Genomic DNA, 19,040 nt, shown 5'->3' with positions numbered 1-19,040 from the left:
TATATAGTCCCTCCGGCTCACATAAATAAGGACTTCAAGTATAAGAGATAGAAAGAAAAAGTGATTGGAGTCCTGAGAATGGGGTCCACCTTAAAGAAAAAGAAAAACTTGTCAAAAATAAAAGTGAACTAATTTGAGGGAATAGTAATAAAAAAAAAATGGCTTACACACTTCCAAATCATACTTCTGGGGCTGAGCCAGGTTTTTCACTTCTCTCAACACTAGCTAGCCATCATCGCCACAAATTTTATGTTCAGACCTACTAATGTTGTTATCACAGATACTTTCCAAATGGAAAAGTGATGTTTGCTATTTCTCATATGATTACTTTTAGAACAGATACAACTTTGAGGATGGCATGCTAGTTATTTCTGCATGAATCAAACCTGAACATTTCAAAGTTTCATACACATTTTTAGCTTCCCATTTAATAGTATTTATTTGCAATACAACATAAATCTCATTCAAACAGGTACACCAGCAATCAACTAAAATATGAACAATTCAGTTGGGCATAGTAGTTCCATACTCTATACTATGCAATCAGAATACTAGTTTCTTCAGGTATTTGCTTACTAGGATTTTCCTGTGTGTGGATCTCTTCCCTTTACAAGGAGTTTAGTTTATCAACCTTTCATACTTAAACAGACATCACCAACCATTGCACCTTTTATTCGCTGCCTCTTTCGTAAGTGGAATATCTGATAAACTACCTTATCAAAGCTCTGCATCTTAAAAACACAATGATAGGAATCAACTAATATTATATGAACAAAGAAGTGTTCCAAAGAGAGGAAGATGTTTAGCTATTGGCAAAGTGTGTGCCGTTTCATAATCTCTCATTCAGCTTACTAATCTTATTTCTATCAAGTATGGATGCTAAAAAAGATGCCAAACCTTGCAACTTTCATGAATTCCATACCTGATATGATGAAGCACACTGTCAAGTTTGAAACAGGATCATGAATGCTTCACTAAATTTTTATGTCATCATATCAACATTCAATTCGAGAAAATACACAAAATATACTCCATTCACCATTATTTAAAACGAGATTACAACCAAGTAGAGTAAGAGTTTATCAACCTTTCATGCTTACATCATCACCCAACCATTGCACCATTAATTCTCTGCTTTTTTCGTCAGTGGAATATCTGATAAACTACCTCATCAAAGCTCTGCATCTGAAAAAATGAGAAGAAAAAAATGACAGGAAGGAATCAACCAATATTCTAAAAACTGAGAAATGTTCAAAGCGAGGAAGATGCTTAGCTTACTACTAATCTTACTAAATATGGTGTCAAACCTTGCAACTTTTACGAATTCCTTACCTGATATGAAACTCACTATCAAGTTTGAAACAGGATCAAGAACGCTTCACTACAATTTTTATGTCATCAAATCCTGCTTCCAATTCTTTCCTTTGTATAACTTTTGCTGAGTGCACAAGAGATGGGTTACGATCATCAATCTCAATCAGTTCAAGTGTTGGAATCTCTCCAATATCAGTTGGAATCTCATCCAAGTATGGACAACGGTGAAGCTTTAAGCACTGGAGGCTTGGAAAGTGGGTATATTTAGTTCTCCAACACTTAAGATTTGATTCATCAATAACCAGATGTGTCAACATACGAAATTCCCCCTCAATGGTTTCCCATTGTTCTGCATAGCAGGCATAGTTCTTGAGTTTCAACATTTGAAGATTAGGAAACGAACCAACCATCATCATATAATTGCATGAAACCGATCTGAAACTGAATTTTAACTTTATTAGCGATCGAGGAAAAACAAGATTGTCAAGATGTGGCACAAACGAACTATGCACCTCCAACTTCAACTTCTCAAGTCGAAGCAAATGTATAAGATTTTCAAGAGAATAGCATGCACTAAATTTCTCTTCAGAGTAGCATATTCCCAACTTTTTTATGTTTGGGATCATTCTCACCATCCTTCCACTACATGCTAAGTTTGTTGCCATGTAAAGTGTGTGTAAGTTTTCTAGAGAAAGAGTTGTTCCTTCGGGAAGGAGTAAAGGACAAAATGAGAAGGCAATAAGATGTCTCAACTGCCTCAGGCTCCAAATCTCCACAGGCAAACGAACATTAGATCTATAAATAATTAAAGTTTGCAGATTCTGAAGCTTTGCTATAGCCGGAAGAACAATATCATTGGGAATATAGGAAGCAAGGTAAGTGAAATAAATCAATTTAAACATTTGACCTGGCTCCCAATATGAATGATCATTTCTACATAAAACGTGAAGAATCCTAAGTGAGGTAAAGTTCCCTACAGAGCCTTTGGGTTTATACCCTCTCTCCTGGATGCATATAATAGAAGTGGTGCATGATCTATGCATAGAGTCTTTAAGATTAAGATCATACCAACTAACACTTCAGCGGTGATGATTTTGGAGGACTTGTGGAACAAAATGCCTTCTCAAGATAAGATTAGGGAAGTAGTCCGCGACAGAAAGAAGGAACTTCTCTTGCCCGGCCTGCCTCACACAAAAGTCCCACGCCATACTCTGCAGCCTGCAACTTTTGGTTTTGCCATCACTTTTCCAGCTAGTGATCAAAACTAGACTTTGCTTGATCAGATCCTCCAAACACTCCTCTGCACCCATTTCTTCGCTTTCAGATTCATTTCGCTGTTACAAAAAGCCCTCAGCAACCCAAAGTTTGATGAGTTCAGTGGCACAGATCTCATAATCTTGAGGGAAGGCTGCCATACAAAAGAAACACTTCCTCAAGTGTGGAGGCAAGTGGTTGTAACTCATAGATAATATTGATCCCAACTGCCCATAATTTCCCTCAATTTGCTGCCACCACTTGGGAGTTCTAGGAATTCTGGATAAAAGCCCTGCCACAGTAACAATTGAGAGGGGCAGTCCTCCACATCCTTTTACTATTTTCTCCCCAACACTACGAAGCTCGTTCGGACAATCTTGATCTCCGAAAACCTTGTGGTGGAACAAACGCCAACTTTGTTCATCATCCAAGAAACGTATCATATGAATGTTCCATGAAACATAAGTAGCCACATCCATTAGTCTTGTGGTTAATATGATCCGACTTCTAATATCATTATCAGGAAATACCCACCGTACGCAATCCCAAGCTTCCTGTTACGAACGCACCAGCACCGACAACGGACGACAAGGCGGAGGGGGCGGTAGAGACGATGGCTGGCGAGGAAGTGGAGAGCACGCCAGTCGGGGAGGACTCGATGAGTGTAGAGCCAGAAGTGTCGACGACAGAAACGGTGAAAGCACCGTCGACGGATCGAGTCTTAAGGCCGAGAGACCAACTCAAACCGCCAAGCAGGCTGAAGATTTGACGTCGCCCAAAGGGCGACTGTTTTATTTATTTTTGGTATTTTGTTTTATTTATTTTGATGAGGATATTGTTTTTTTTATTTAATTAAACTTATATTGAGTCGAGCAGTTATAAGCTCCGTCGAGTTTTGTTTGTTGGTTCTTTCCCGATGCTTAGGTTAAGTCGAACCAACCTAGGGTCCGTAGATTATATAAAGGCTATTCATTGTTCCGTCTTTTTCATCAATGAAGAATTATTTGCCCAATATTGCATGCATAATACTCTAAACCTTAAATAATTGCCGACGGAGAATTTTCCGAACCAGTCGTCGTTGTTTATCCGCCGATCCTTTCGCCTAGGACGCCGGAGTTGTGGTATTATTTTCGTTGTTTGGACAGGGATTCAACGTTGAGAGCAGGAGGCTCTTAACACTTCCACACTCCAAATGTCATCCATAACTATGAGATACCTCCTCCCCGATAGGATTTTGTAAATTTCAAGCTTCTTTGCTTCGATTACTTTCAATGATTCCCTTCCAACTGGATCTACTATTCCATTGAGCAAAGCTAGTAATTATGAGAGAAGACTTGGTATACTATAATCTTGTGATATTGTGACCCAAGCTAGAATATCATATCGGTCCTTGACCAGTGGATCATCATAGGTAAGTCTAGCAAGTGTGGACTTACCAATGCCTCCCATTCCGACAATAGGGAGGATTTGTCGTCGGTTGGATGAATAGCCAGTTAGTCGGTGCACCATATGTAGTATATCTTCATCAAAACCAACCACATCATGTTTGGTCGTGGAAGGATATATTGATGGTGTATCACTCGGATCTTCAGCACTTTTAGGTGCAGGTCTTGATGATGATGCAACAGCAGCAGAATCATTCAGATCATCATCAAAACCAGCAAAAACATCTTTGTTCTTGAGTGAAGTTGATTCACTGGGATCTTCATTGGCTAAGTCTGTGCCACTTGACTTTATTTTGTCCGCTAATCTCCTCAACCTGAACCCGTTTGCAAATATTGCAATCAGCTCCGTTGTAACCACGGGATCTTCAACTTCACTCTCAAGTGCAGGATCACTCCGTTGCCTTAATTGATCTGAAAGTCTGACAGTTGGGTCTATGGATGATAGATTTTGTGGGGAGAAAAGATATTGAATAATCTCTTCTAATGTATTTACTCCCTCCCTTATTGTTTCTTTAACAGGAAAATGTTTAAGATTCAATTTGCAAGAAAATAGATATGTGGTATATGGATATAATTTGGTGTTTAACAGTAGGAGTGATGTGATCATCGTGGCGCCGAAGGATTACAAGTATGGTTTGTTGCAGGGATTCCATAGCTTCATAAGCCATGTGAGGTGTATGATTATGGGTTGGATTGGAATCACCAATGTTAACCCTCATTTGGATGCAAAAACGGCAAGATTTAAAACTCAACTATGAGGTGAAAAAGTTATCAAGAATATCTAAAATGGTCTTTAGCCTTTTATACAAAGAATAATTTGGATCAAACGATAAGAACCATGCCAACTAGACTCTCACCACGATATGAATTTTGAATCACTAAATCAATTTTTTTCTTGTTTAGAGAAAATTTTCTTTTGGCTTACAAAAGACGCATGATCACATGCTTCTTTGAAAACGCATTGCGAGATTCATTTTAATCGAGTGAGAACATCTTTTTTGGTCCACGAACTTTAACAAAGTATCATTTTAGGTTCGTGAACTTTAAAAATATCATTTGAGGTCCACCAACTATAGATTAATATCATTTGAAGTACTTTTTACTATTTCCAAGTTTTTTTGGACGAAAATACCCTCAATACCTTAAAGTGTATATATTTTTAATAAATTTATCATATACTCATATTTTTTTATAAATATCTTTACAATATATTTTTGACAAATTTTCTAAATATAATTTGACCTTAAATATTATCACTTAATTTTGTGACATGCAAGTAAAATTGCTTCTTCAATTTTTTATATTAACTTTTTTTAAAATTGAATAAAGAACTTTTCTTTAATAATAAAAAATTGAATAAAGATCTTTTCTTGCATGTCACAAAATTAAATGATAATATTGAAGGTCAAATTATATTTAGAAAATTTGTCAAAAATATATTGTAAAGATATTTATAAAAAAAATATGAGTATATGATAAATTTATTAAAAATATACACCTTTTAAGGTATTGAGGGTATTTTCATCCTAAAAACTTGGAAATAGTAAAAAGTACTTCAAATGATATTAACTCATAGTTGGTGGACCTTAAATGATATTTTCAAAGTTCACAGACCTAAAATGATACTTTGATAAAGTTCGTGGATCAAAAAAAATGTTCCTCTCTCTAATCAATGCATGATTTTTTTGGATAGTTATAATCGTCATCCACACCTTTAGTTTATTGTTTTGATAAACAATGCATTTTCTTGGTTTCATCTACTTAGCTTTTATCTATTGCGGTTCAGTTTTAATTACTTTTTGGATTATCGGTTTATATAAGCCATTTGATAGTATACAAAATTTTCGAATCTCGATTTTTGATTTAGTTAAGCTTATTACTATTAATTAAGTAGTGACAAAAATAGTACTTTAATAATAGTTTCTCTATCTTTTAAAAATAGAAAGTTTTGAAATGGTAAAGGAAGAGAGAAATAGAAAAAAAGTTATTAAAAGGACTCAATTTCATACAAATACGAGCAAAAGGATGAAAACATCGAAAATACTACTTAATATTGATAGTATAGTAAGACCAACTAACCTGTCTTGAGCAAATAATATACTACCACTGACACTCTCTCTTTGATCAGCATGTGGGAAATCAGAGACACAAAAAGATCAAATATATAGAGGACTAAAATGAGTGAAAAAGAAAAATGAGGTAAAAGGGACTGCAAAGTGCAAACAATCAAACCTGGTCTTTAGCATATCACCCACTAAAAGACAGAACTATCCTTTGTAGGAATGCATGAAAACCGGACCAAAAACTTTCTTCCACATTTCCCCCTCCGTAGGAATGCTCACGAACATCTGCAAGCAAACAAACAGGAATAAACCTGTATCTATATATCCATCCAAGATTTTCAATGTGGTCGGGTTGACAAGCAATAAAGCAGAACATCATATTTTACGATTGTCATTTATCCAAACAGTTGGTGAGCAAATCGGAAATCTAATGGATGCTCACGCGGTGCATTTTGAATGTTTTCTGGGTTTGTGTGTTTAAATGTTGAACCGGAGGAGCTGTCTGATGAATAAACTCCCAACACATTTCAAAATATTGGACACAATATTAATATTTTATCTTCACGACAAGTAACATTTCAACGTTGTAAATAAATATAGATCATCATTTCTTATTAAACAATAAGTTTTTCTTTCGGGTTCGGCCGATTAATATCCCCTATAGCCAAAGAATCTTCTCACAATTATTACCACCAGTGACGGAATCAGGATTTTTAATAAGCCGGTGCTGATTTTTTTTTTAAAAAAATCGTCTAAAATATTCAATTTTATGTATAATATCAGAACAAGTGTTTGAAATAAAAATATTTTCTCGTGTGAAACCATATATCAAAACTTTAGGAAACTTTTTTTGGCATTAATTTTTTTAATACTACTATTCGTATAAATTATAAAAATTATTTACACATTTATCCTATAAAAGTATTAATGAAAATTTTGAGTTTAAAGGTTGCAATGAACTAATACATGTAATATGCTAGCACTCATTAGCAATTAATACTAAAAACAAAGAAAACACGATCTAACAATACATATAATAAATACATAAATTTATTATACTATGAACTATTAAATTTATTATATATAACACATAAAAAATTTAAATTAGGAATTAATATAAATTTATAGGCAAATTAATGAAAAAAAAGATGGATGAAAACATAATTTAGAGTTAGAGAATAAGACAATTAGTGGCTGGTTACTTTAGTAAATTTAAACTTTTACATGAGAGTTAATGAAAACCATCTACAAACACTAATTCAAATAATATTAATAGCGAGTGATTCAAGGCAAATAAATTAAATATGATACTAAATGCTAATGGGCTATAGGTCTATTATTTTATTAAAAGCCCAATAACGAATGTACCGTTCATCTTCTTTCTCAGCATATGGCAGATTCTGCAAATCGGTGCAGCGCGTCAGCGCCCCAAAAATCCAGTGATAACAGGTGTCAAGCACCGGCCAAGCCCCCGCTGGAGCGGTGGCTTGGCCTATGCTGGTTCCGTCACTGATTACCACACAATATGCACAAACAAAGACGACGCGTGTATCAGGAGTAAAAATTTGATGGTCCTTCCATATGGCATGATGATTTGATATACCTCGCCAATAATTCTTTGACAAATGGACATAAAAAAAGGACCCACACGCCACATCTATTTATAGTCAAACTCACAAAGCTACAGTTCCATTAATTAATTTATGGAAAATAGCATAATACTATTAAATAAGAATTATCTTACCTTAGAATTGGCGATGTCATATAATACAATATATGTATATTAACTTCATAATATAATTGTAATATTTCACTCATAAAAAATAATCATAGTATTACATTCTTTCAAGCCAAGAAAAAAAATTATACTTTTTGATAATTGATGGGTAAGATTTTTTTCTTTATTTTATATTCATATATATACAAAAAATTTATAAAAATAAAATTTATGACTATAACTTATATTTTATATAGCTTTCAATTATTATTATGTTAAAAATTATTAATAAATTTAACATGAGGATTCACTATCTTATCTTTATGCAATTAAAATGAACTTATTAGTAAAGGAAGAATTTCAAATATAAAATAAAAAACAAAGATTATTTTAAACAATATATTAAAAAATACAAAAAATAACATATTCCACTATCTATGTAGTCAAACAAACACATACATGTATATTTTATAAAAAGCTTTGGAGGAAATCAAAAGGGATGGAGAATTGAAAATAATTTCTTCTCTATATTGTATGAAAAAAACGAATGAAAATTGAAGAATTGAAAATAATTTCTTCTCTATATTGTATGAAAACACCGAATGAAAATTGAATACACATAAAAATATTTTTATTTTATAAGAGAGATATTGGAGTATATTTCACTCTAATTCTATGGTATGATAATTCCATATTTAATAGTATTATACTACTTTCCATAAACTGATTAATGAAACCGTTAGATTAGTGAATTAATGTTAAATAGATGTGGAATGCAGGTCCTTTTTTATGTCCATTTGTCAAAAAATTATTGGTGAGATATACCAAATTATCATGTCACTTGATATGGAAGGACCATCAAATTTTTATATTGTAAATATCAAATTATGACTAGTTAGTTAGCTGTAAATATCAAAAAAAAAAAAAAAAAACCTACACCGGATTTTTATAAGTACTTATTTAATATGTATGTTTTTGTAATTGGCACATGGTGGGTGTCAGAGATATATGGTGCAAAATAATAACCTAAAGATTAATGAAGACCGTTGGATTGCATAACTCTGGATTTGGTCCTTGCTTACGTCTTGTCTTGGCTTTGTGTTCTTGGTAATTAATCTGATTAAAAGCCAAAGCACTAATTAGATTTAGAAAAATAAATCAAAATTTGAGTATGAGTGGTGTAATAGTTAAATCTTAGTTTTTGTGTATCGAAAATTTCAATTAGTGGTAGGTCTTACGTACCTAAAATATTTATATATGTGATTTGATTTAAATACAAATCACACTTATGAATCTCCAACAATTCACGCTTGATCCATTCTTGCCGCTTGGTTCTTGGTAGCGTTCATGACCATTAATTTTTCGACAACCTCCGTTTAGGCTGATTATTTCAAATACACACATTCAAAATTTAATTAATCTACGCATAAGAGCCCACAGTGATAAATTAGTGCCTCAATTCAATTGATTCATAGTAGAATAATAGACCACACTTTAAATCATTATTTTAATGAATGACATAAACACTTAAATATACTCCCTACTATTGATTGTTTTAAATATAGGCAATGAAGACGAAAACTGCAAATGAGGACCCAAATTGTAGCCCATAAGGTGGTCCACAATTCACTGCCGAAATCCCACAACGGGAGCCCAATAGCAATGAGCCCAAAAGACCTCGGCCCACCAGCATAAGTGCTTACCCTATTCTTAAAAGGTTTGTTTTGGCTGAAATTTTCATCATTAGTTGTGATCAGTAAACCATGTAAACAAGAATGTTAATCCAAACTAACATTTAAACTTTAACAAACATCACCAACCATTTACATTTAATTACCTACCTCTTTCGTCTATACAATATCTGATAACACAAACATTTTTCATTCAGAGTCATTTGAAAGTAGCTAGCAAACAAGTAGGAGTCTATCAATGATTCATACTTAAATAAACCGTCAGTAGGTAGACTATCTCACTAGCTACCTCATCAAAGCTCTGCATCTGAAAATGAGAAGAAAAAAATGATAGGAATCAACCAACACTCTGTGAACTGAGAAAGATGCTTAACTATTGGCAAAGTGTGTGCCTTTTCATAACCTCTTAGTTAGCTTACTCTATACAGTATGGTTACTAAACACAAAGTAAAACCTTGCAACTTTTATGAAAACTTTACCTGATGTGAAGCACACAATCAAGTTTGAATGAGTATCAAGAACGCTTCACAACAACTTTTAGGTCTTCTCTTACCCAGTCCTGGCGTTCCTCTTGTATTTTTTTTGCCGAGTACAAAAGAGATTGGTTATGATCATCAATCTCAATCACTTGCAGTAATGGAATCAATCCAATATCATATGGAATCTCATCCAAGTATGGACAACGAAGAAGCGTTAGGCTCTGGAGCCTCGGAAATGGACTACATTCAATTGTCCAACACTTGAGATTTGATTCATCGATAAGCAGATGTACCAAATTACCAAATTCCTCGTCAAAGATACCCCAGTGTTCCCCATAGCAAGCATAGTTCTTTAGTTTCAACACTTGAAGATTTGGCAACGAACCAACAATCGTCATATCTCTCCAATAAATCCACCCGCCACTCAATTCCAACTTCTTCAGTGACAGAGGAAAAATAGGATTCAGACGTGGCACGTATGAGTTATGCATATTCAATTTCAGCTTCTCAAGTTTAAACAAATGTATAAGGTTGCCAAGATGGTAACCTACACCAAACTTCACTTCAGGGTAGCATATTCCCAACTTTTTAATGTTTGGGAGCATTCCCACCATCCTTCCACTACATGTAAAGTTTGTTGCCATGTGAAGTGTGTGTAAGTTTTCTAGAGAAAGAGTTTCTCCTTCAGGAAGGAGTAAAGGACAAAATGAGAAGGCAATAAGATTTCTCAACTGCCTCAGGCTCCAAATCTCCACAGGCAAATGAACATTAGATCTATAAATAATTAAAGTTTGCAGATTCTGAAGCTTTGCTATAGCCGCAGAAACAATATCATCGGGAATGTAGGAAGCAAGGTAAGTGAGATAAATCAATTCAAACACTTGACCTAGCTCCCAATATGAATGATCATTTCTACGTAAAACGTGAAGTACCCTAAGTGAGGTAAAGTTCTTTACAGAGCCTTTGGGCCTATACCCTCTCTGTGGGATGCATATAATAGAGGTGGTGCATGAACTATGCATATAGTCTTTAAGATTAAGATCATACCAACTAACACTTATGCGGTGATGATTTTGGAGGACTTGTGGAAGAAAATGCCTTCTCAGGATAAGATTAGGGAAGTATTCCGTGACAGAAAGAATGAACTTCTCTTTGCCAGCCTGTCTCACACAAAAGTCCCACACCATACTATGCAGCCTGCAACTTTTGATTTTGCCATCACTTTTCCGGCTACTGATCAATACTAGACTTTGCTTGATCAGATCCTCCAAGCACTCCTCCGCCGTCATTTCTATGCTTTTAGATTCGTTTCGACATTCCAAAAACCCCTCAGCAACCCAAAGTTTGATGAGTTCAGAGGCACGGATGTCATACTCTTGAGGGAAACCAGCCATATACAAGAAGCACTTCCTCAAATGTAGAGGCAAGTGGTTGTAACTCAAATATAATATTGATACCAACTGCCCATCATTTACTTCAATTTGCTGCCACAACTTTGGAGTTCTAGGAATCCTCGATAAAAGTCCTGCCATAGTAACAATTGAGAGGGGCAGTCCTCCACATCTTTTTACAATTTTTTCCCCAACACTTTGTAGCTCAAGAGGACAATCGTGATCTCCAAAAACCTTGTGTTGGAACAGACGCCAACTATCTTCGTCATCCATGAAACGCATCACATGAATGTTCCACGAAATGGCAGCATAAGTCGCCACATCCATTAGCCTTGTGGTTAATATGATCCAGCTTCCATTATTATTGTCCGGAAATAGCTTCTGCACGTGATCCCAAGCTTCCACACTCCAAATGTCGTCTATTACTATGAGATACCTCCTCCCCGATAAGATTTTGAAAATTTCAAGCTTCTCTGCATCTATTACTATCAATGAATCCGTTCCAACTGGACCTACTTTTCCTTTGAGCGAAGCTAGTAATTGTGAGAGAATATTTACTATACAACAATCTTGTGATACTGTGACCCAAGCTCGAATATCATATTGATGCATGATCATTGGATGATTATAAACATATTTAGCAAGTGTGGACTTACCAATGCCTCCCATTCCCACAATAGGGAGGATTTGTCGGTTGGATAATGAATAGTCAGTTACTCGCTCCATCAGCTGTGCTATATCTTCATCAAAGCCAATCACATCATCTTTGCTCGTGGGTGGATATATTGATGGTGAATCGCTAGGGTTTTCAGGAAGGTCAAGAGCAGCAGAATCATTCAAATCATCATCAAAACCAACCGAAACATGTGAATCACTCGAATCTTCCTCTTCTGATTCTCTTCCAATTGACATTATATTCTCCGCTAACCTCCTCAACCCGTTTGAATTTATTGCAATCATCTCCGTTGGATCTTCAACTTCACTCTCAATTGCAGAATCACTCCGTTGCCGTATGTAGCCAACCATAAATGCAACCGTTGATTGGAGCTGCTCAGCCAGTTGCCCCAACTGATCTGAAAGCCGGACAGTTATGGATCCACAAATTGATAGATTTTCTAGGGAGAAAACAGATTGAATAATCTCTTTTGCTGTATTTGCTACATCTCTTATTGATTCTTTATATGGAAACTGATTGAGATTCAATTGCAAGACAACAGCTCTGTCGTGGATGGATATAATTTGGTATTTAACAGGAGGAGTGATGAGATAATCGCCGCGTACAAGGATTTGAAGTAAGGTTTGTTGCAGGGATTCCAGAGCTTCATAAGCCATATCAGTGTATGCAGCCAATTTGTTAAACTAAAATGATTATGGCTTGAGATTGGTGCCACCAATTCTTCCACTTGTTTTATGATGAATTGGGATTAAAAAAAGTTGTGTGGGATCCATTGTTAAACGTGGAAAAAGTAAATAAATCTGCAATAATTCTGTTTTTAAATGTTTCCATTTTAATGATTTTGAATGGTTTTCCCCTTTTTATACGTTCTACTATTATACTGTTGGCATCTTAACGGTCATATAAACGCCACCATGTCACCACTGGTCGTCCAGTCCCTATCTCCCGCTAAGAGCATTAGCAATGGTGGCCTATCTCCGGAGCCCATCTCAGACTCTATCTCCTTTTTTTTCTGCCATGTCAGCAGGCTCATCCCAGAGCCTATCTCCCTGCAATGAGAGCACATCATAGAGCCTATCTCAGAGTTGATCTCATTTCTACATCATCACTATTTTATTTCACTTTTAATTGTTGATGTAAATTAAAGACAATGTAATATATGATATTTCATTTTAAAAACTAAATCAAGCATGAATGTTTAAATAATATAAATAAAATTACATAATAAATTCATTCTTCAATATATTACAATATTGGAAGTGGAATTAAAAGACATTTCTAGTGAGAAAAAAAATATGAAGTAGAGAAGGATGTGGGTGTGTGAAATGAAGGATAGTAGATTGAGGTATTTATAACAGAGAAGAAAATTAAAAAATTAATTTTTGAAAAAAATATATGAAAATCGGCTTTGCCATCGGCCCGAGCCTCCGCAATGGAGGCCCATCGCAGGGCCGATGAGGTATCGGCTGGGGCGATTGATCGGGCATGGGGCGGAGGCGTTGGGGGTTGGAGATGGGCTCCCTCCCCACAATGGTGGCCTATGACAGCCGATGGGGAGGCCGATCGCTCGGCCCTTGCGACCTGCCTCCATTGCTGGTGCTATAAAGCCTCAACACTCAGAACCACCACCTCAACTCTCGCCATGCAGGAATAATTAGAAAATTCGAGAAAACTAGAAAATCTCCCGATTGAACATATATATGTCTAATAAAGAATGACTGCATGTTCTAAACGTTCTGAACTGATGCTCTACTTCTTTACAATACAAATATACTACTTCCGTCCCATAATAAATGTCACATTTTGTCATTTCGGGCCGTCTCACAATAAGAGTCACATTTCACTTTACTATAAATGGTAAGTAGACCCCACATTCCACCAACTAATTCTACTAACATTTTATTATAAAACTAATATATATACGTGGGACTCATATCTACTAACTTATCAACCCACTTTTTTTTACATTTTTTAAAACTCGGGCCTACACTAAATGTGACACTTAATGTGGGACGGAGATAGTACTATTAAAAGCATCATACACTTTGAGCCCATCACGTATCACTTTTTGCCATTACTTAGAGCATCCGCAGTGGTTGAAGGACGGCGTCCGTCCGTGCCAGCGGCACGGCACCCGCTGTCTGCCGCTGCGCTCTCGCCGCTGGCATGTCGCTACTCGATGCTTCGAGCACGTCCATGCCAGCGAGCAGCTGACGTGTCCTCCTCTGATTGGCCAACGACAATACCGTTGGCAATTTTGTTTTTTTTTTAAAAAAAAATCGGATTTTAATTAAAAAATCCGATTAAAAAAATATTTTCTCACTTCCCAAAAAATTATATCCGTTTTCTTCCCACTTTTAATTTATTTTTAAATTTTTTTCTCCAAAAATTAACATTTTCATCTATAAATACCCCCACTTCCACACAAAAAATTTCACACCACACTACACAATTCTCATCTAAATTCTCTCATTTCCATTCTTACAATTCTCAATCTTTCTTTCACTCTTACAACAAAAAAATGTCTGACTCCGGTGATCACACCTCCGACTCCCGCGGTTGGAACCACAAATGGTTCGGCTTGCAACCATTTCCTAGTCCAAAAACGGAATTTTCGGCCGCTCCGGGTGGCTATCGGCCTTACCCGATGGACGACCAAGATGCCCCCGAGGGCCAATACGGGTGGGTACCCGAACCACCCGTACCTAGAGCGGGAGGGAGCGGCGGCTCTCAAACTCCTTCTGTTCCTACTCGTGGTGTCCGCACCCCGTACACTCCGGGGGAGATGGATCAATTATTCAAAGCGTTTTTGTCTATCTCCGAAGATCCGAAGAATGACACGAACCAATCCGGGGACCATTTTTGGTGGCGCATCTGTCGCCAGTACAATCAAAACTGGCCGGCTGGAACAATCGAGCGCAACGAGAGTATGGTGCGCAATGTCATATACAGAGCCAACGAAGAAATGCAAAAGTTCCAGGGGTATTACCTCCAGGAAGAGCGGTAGGCGGGGAGCGGCAGAAGCGAGGTCGACATTATCAGTGCCGCGTTGGCGACCTACCAATCCCAACACTACAAACCGTTCAAGTACCTCAATGTTTGGCAGGAGGTGCGTGTGCATCCGAAGTATAGGGGAGGCGTATCATCCTCGTCTAGCTCCTCCGGAAAACGGTCGAGGTCGGTATCCCTATCCGACGCCGGCTCCGATGAGGTGTCCACCCAGCTCGCCGGAGCTAACTTGGGTAGCTCTGACGCCGGCCCGAGTAGTTCCCAACGCCGGCCGCAAGGAAGGAAGAAGTCGACGGCCAACCGCCATCGCGCCGCGACTCCATCCGCCCCCGATCCCGCTCCCGCTCCCTTTGTGCCACCTCAACCCCCCACCAACTCGTTGTGGGGGCTTTGGCCCAACTCAATTTGGCCGATAGGTCAACTATGACCCCCTAGCAACTTTGATCGCATGTGGCAATGATACGGGCTATTCAAAGAACATTTGGGGTAAAGCCGGATGAATAGTCTTCCACATGGGTATTTTTAGCCTTTAATTATGAAATTTTTATTTTTTAGGAGTTTAATTATGTAATTTTTATTTTTTAGAATTTTAATTATGTAATTTTTAATTTTTAGGATTTTAATTATGTAATTTTTAATTTTTAGGATTTTAATTATGTAATTTTAATTTTTTTTATAATTTGTAATAGTATTTCAGGTAATTTTAATGCATTTTAATATTGTGGAAATATTTTTATTTAAATTGAATAATAGAATGGTGGGAATCTTGAGCTTGTCCTTGCGGAAGAGCACGGATGTGGGTGTTGTACTATTGCCTAAGAACAGGGAGTAAAAGTGGGTCCGGGCCCACATCCGTGCTCGTTGGTAAGAGCACGGATGGGGATGCTCTTAAGTTCATATTACATGGCATATTCCTCTTATCGATATAGTGTCAAATGAGGCAATGAAACGTCTTAATTTAGCATTGATAATCATATTTACAAATTGTTCCTTTCCACTCTTATAGTGTACTACTCTCTTATCCGTCCCCTAAAAATAGAAACTTTTAAAATGGTACGAGTTTTAATGTAAAATTGGTAAAGTAAGAGATAGAAAGAAAAGTGTGTTACTGTAAAATGAGTCTCACTTCATTAGAAAGAAAGAAATTCTCTAAAATAAAAAAAATTATATTTTTAGAAAACAGACCAAAAAGAAAAGAGTTTATATTTTTAGGAGATAGAGGGAGTATCACTTATTTGCCTTTGAATGCTCTCCCTTGTGTATACAAACTGGTTCAACTACATTAACAATGACAAAGTACCATCCAGATTAGCCTATTTCTTCCGTACGTAGAGTATTGTAAACAAGAATGATAATCCAAACAAACATTTAACTTTGAGAAATACTACACATTGTTACACAATATTTATCATTCACAGTTATTTGAAACCAGCTTGGAAACAAGTAGGATTTTATCAACCATTCATACTTAAACAAACATCAACATTCAACAACCATTGCACCTTTATTTATTTGCCTTTATCGGTAGAATATCTGATAAGCTACATCCTTAAAGCTTTGCATCTGAAAAAATGACAGGAATCAACCGATATTCTAAGAACTGATAAATGTTAAAAAGAGAGGAAGATGCATAGCTATTGCAACTTTTATGAGTTCCTTACACTGTATGATGGACACGGTCAGGTTTGAAAGAGGATCAAGAACACTTCACAAGGGATCATTTTTGTGATCTTTCCTATGTATATATTGTATATATTTTTGTGATCATCGATCTCAATCAGTTTAAGTGGATGAATATTTCCAAAATCATGTGGAATCTCATCCAAGTATGGACAACGATGAAGCATTAGGCACTTGAGCCTCGGAAAGTGGCTACTTTTAGCTGTCCAACGCTGCAGATTTGATTCATCGATAAGCAGGAGTATCAAATTACCAAATTCCCCCTCAATGGTTTCCCAGTGTTCCCCATGGCAAGCATGGTTCTTTAGTTTCACCACTTGAAGATTAGGCAACGAACCAACAATCATCATATCTCTCCAAGAAATCCACCCGCCACTCAGTTCTAACTTGTTCAGTGACAAAGGTAAATAAATCAGACGTGGCACGTATGAACCATGATGCATCTCCAATTTCAGTTTCTCAACTCGATGAAAACGTATAAGATTGCCAAGACAATAATAGCCAGAACCAAACTTCTCTTGAGAGTAACATATTCCTAACTTTTTAATGTTGGGAATCATTTCCACCACCTTTTCACTACAGACAAAGTCTATTGCCATAGAAAGCGTTTTCAAGTGCACTAGAGAAAGAGTTGCTCTTTTGGGAAGGGGTAAAGGTTGAAATGTGAAGGCAATAAGATGTCTCAACATCCTCAGACTCCAAATCTCTACTGGCAAACGAACATCAGATCTGTAAATAATTAAAGACTGCAGATTTTGAAGCTTTGCTATAGCTGGAGGGACAATACTATCAGGGATGTTGGAAGCAAGGTAAGTAAGATTACTCAGTTCAAACACTTGACCTAGTTCCCGATATGAACGATCATTTCTACGTAAAACATGAAGGACCCTAAGTGAAGTAAAGTTTTGTACAGAGCTTTTGGGCCTATACCCTCTTTGTGGGATGCATATGATACAAGTGGTACATGAGCTATGCCCAGAGTCTTTAAGATTTAGATCGTGCCAACTAACACTTACACGGCGATGATTTTGGAGGACTTGTGGAAGAAAATGTCTTCTCAGGATAGGAGTAGGGAAGTAGTCCATAACAGGGAGAAGGAACTTCTCTTGCCCGGCCTGTTTCACACAAGAGTCCCGCACCATACTATGCAGCCTGCAACTTTTGATTTTGCCATCAATTTTCCGGCTAGTGACCAAAACTAGACTTTGCCTGGTCAGATCCTCCAAGCAATGCTCTGCCAACAAATCTACGGTTTCAAATGCATATCGCCTTAGCATATAGCCCTCAGCAACCCAAAGTTTGATGAGTTCAGAGGCACGGATGTCATACTCTTGAGGGAATGCTGCCATATACAAGAAACACTTCCTCAAATGTAGAGGCAAGTGGTTGTAACTCAAAGATAATATTGATCCCAACTGCCCATCATTTACTTCAATTTGCTTCCACAACTTTGGAGTTCTAGGAATCCTTGATAAAAGTCCTGCCACAGTAACAATTGAGAGAGGCAGTCCTCCACACCCTTTTACAATTTTTTCCCCCACACTTTGCAGCTCAATAGGACAATCTTGATCTCCAAAAACCTTGTCTTGGAACAAACGCAAACTTTGTACATCATCCAAGAAACGCATCATATGAATGTTCGATGAAATGGCGGCATTAGTCGCCACATCCATTAGCCTTGTGGTTAATATGATCCGGCTTCTGTTATGATTGTTAGGAAATAGCCACTGTATGTGATTCCAAGCTACCACACTCCAAATGTCATCTATTACTATGAGATACCTCCTCCCTGATAAATTTTTTTTAATTTCAAGCATCTCTGCTTCGATTACTTTCAATGAATCCCTTTCAACTCGCTCTACTTTTCCTTTGAGCGAAGCTAGTAATTGTGAGAGAATACTTGGTATGCTATAATCCTGTGATATTGTGACCCAAGCTCGAATATCATATTGGTCCATGATCATTGGATGATGATAAACATATTTAGCAAGTGTGGACGTAACAATGCCTCCCATTCCGACAATTGGGAGGATTTGTCGTCGGTTGGATGAATAGCCAGTTAGTCGGCGCTGTATGTATTTATTGCAATCAGCTCAACCGGACTCGGAGCTGACTTTATTCTCTCCCCTTATAACCTAGCAATCAGCTCCTTTGCAATCGTCAAATGGTCAATTTGACTCTTGAGTGCAGATCTTGATGATGAACTAACACCAGGAGAATCACTGACAGAGTTGGAATTGATCTTGCAGTAGTCAACCACATATCCAACAGTTGAATTGAGCTCCATAGCTAATTCCCCTAACTGATTTGGAAGTCTGACA

At 36.9% G+C, this 19,040-nt stretch overlaps 3 protein-coding genes across 3 annotated transcripts; all 3 read right to left on the bottom strand.

Moving 5' to 3' along the window:
• Positions 1-2,651: 2,651 nt before the first annotated feature.
• Positions 2,652-3,047, bottom strand: LOC121792222 (putative disease resistance RPP13-like protein 3). The gene has a single exon (XM_042190091.1). It carries the CDS (start codon positions 3,045-3,047, stop codon positions 2,652-2,654), a length of 396 nt encoding a protein of 131 aa, XP_042046025.1.
• A 6,524-nt stretch (positions 3,048-9,571) lies between these two features.
• LOC121753391 (putative late blight resistance protein homolog R1B-23) lies at positions 9,572-12,714 on the bottom strand. The gene is made up of 2 exons (XM_042148684.1): positions 9,964-12,714; positions 9,572-9,791 (listed from the first exon to the last, which is right to left on the bottom strand). Exon 1 carries the CDS (start codon positions 12,684-12,686, stop codon positions 9,999-10,001), a length of 2,688 nt encoding a protein of 895 aa, XP_042004618.1. The 5' UTR covers positions 12,687-12,714; the 3' UTR covers positions 9,572-9,791; positions 9,964-9,998.
• Positions 12,715-16,718: 4,004 nt separating this feature from the next.
• Positions 16,719-18,734, bottom strand: LOC121792215 (putative late blight resistance protein homolog R1A-10). The gene has a single exon (XM_042190078.1). It carries the CDS (start codon positions 18,732-18,734, stop codon positions 16,719-16,721), a length of 2,016 nt encoding a protein of 671 aa, XP_042046012.1.
• Positions 18,735-19,040: the final 306 nt, after the last annotated feature.

The sequence above is a fragment of the Salvia splendens genome, chromosome 1 (assembly GCF_004379255.2).
Source record: "Salvia splendens isolate huo1 chromosome 1, SspV2, whole genome shotgun sequence".
Taxonomy (NCBI): domain Eukaryota; kingdom Viridiplantae; phylum Streptophyta; class Magnoliopsida; order Lamiales; family Lamiaceae; genus Salvia; species Salvia splendens.
Note: the sequence above shows the minus strand (reverse complement) of the source record. Positions and strands in the feature narration are given on the sequence as shown.

What these genes read in the sequence shown, in the direction of transcription:
- LOC121792222 (XM_042190091.1), bottom strand. Translation starts at nt 3,047, where the DNA reads ATGGATGTGGCTACTTATGTTTCATGGAACATTCATATGATACGTTTC.
- LOC121753391 (XM_042148684.1), bottom strand. Translation starts at nt 12,686, where the DNA reads ATGGCTTATGAAGCTCTGGAATCCCTGCAACAAACCTTACTTCAAATC.
- LOC121792215 (XM_042190078.1), bottom strand. Translation starts at nt 18,734, where the DNA reads ATGGGAGGCATTGTTACGTCCACACTTGCTAAATATGTTTATCATCAT.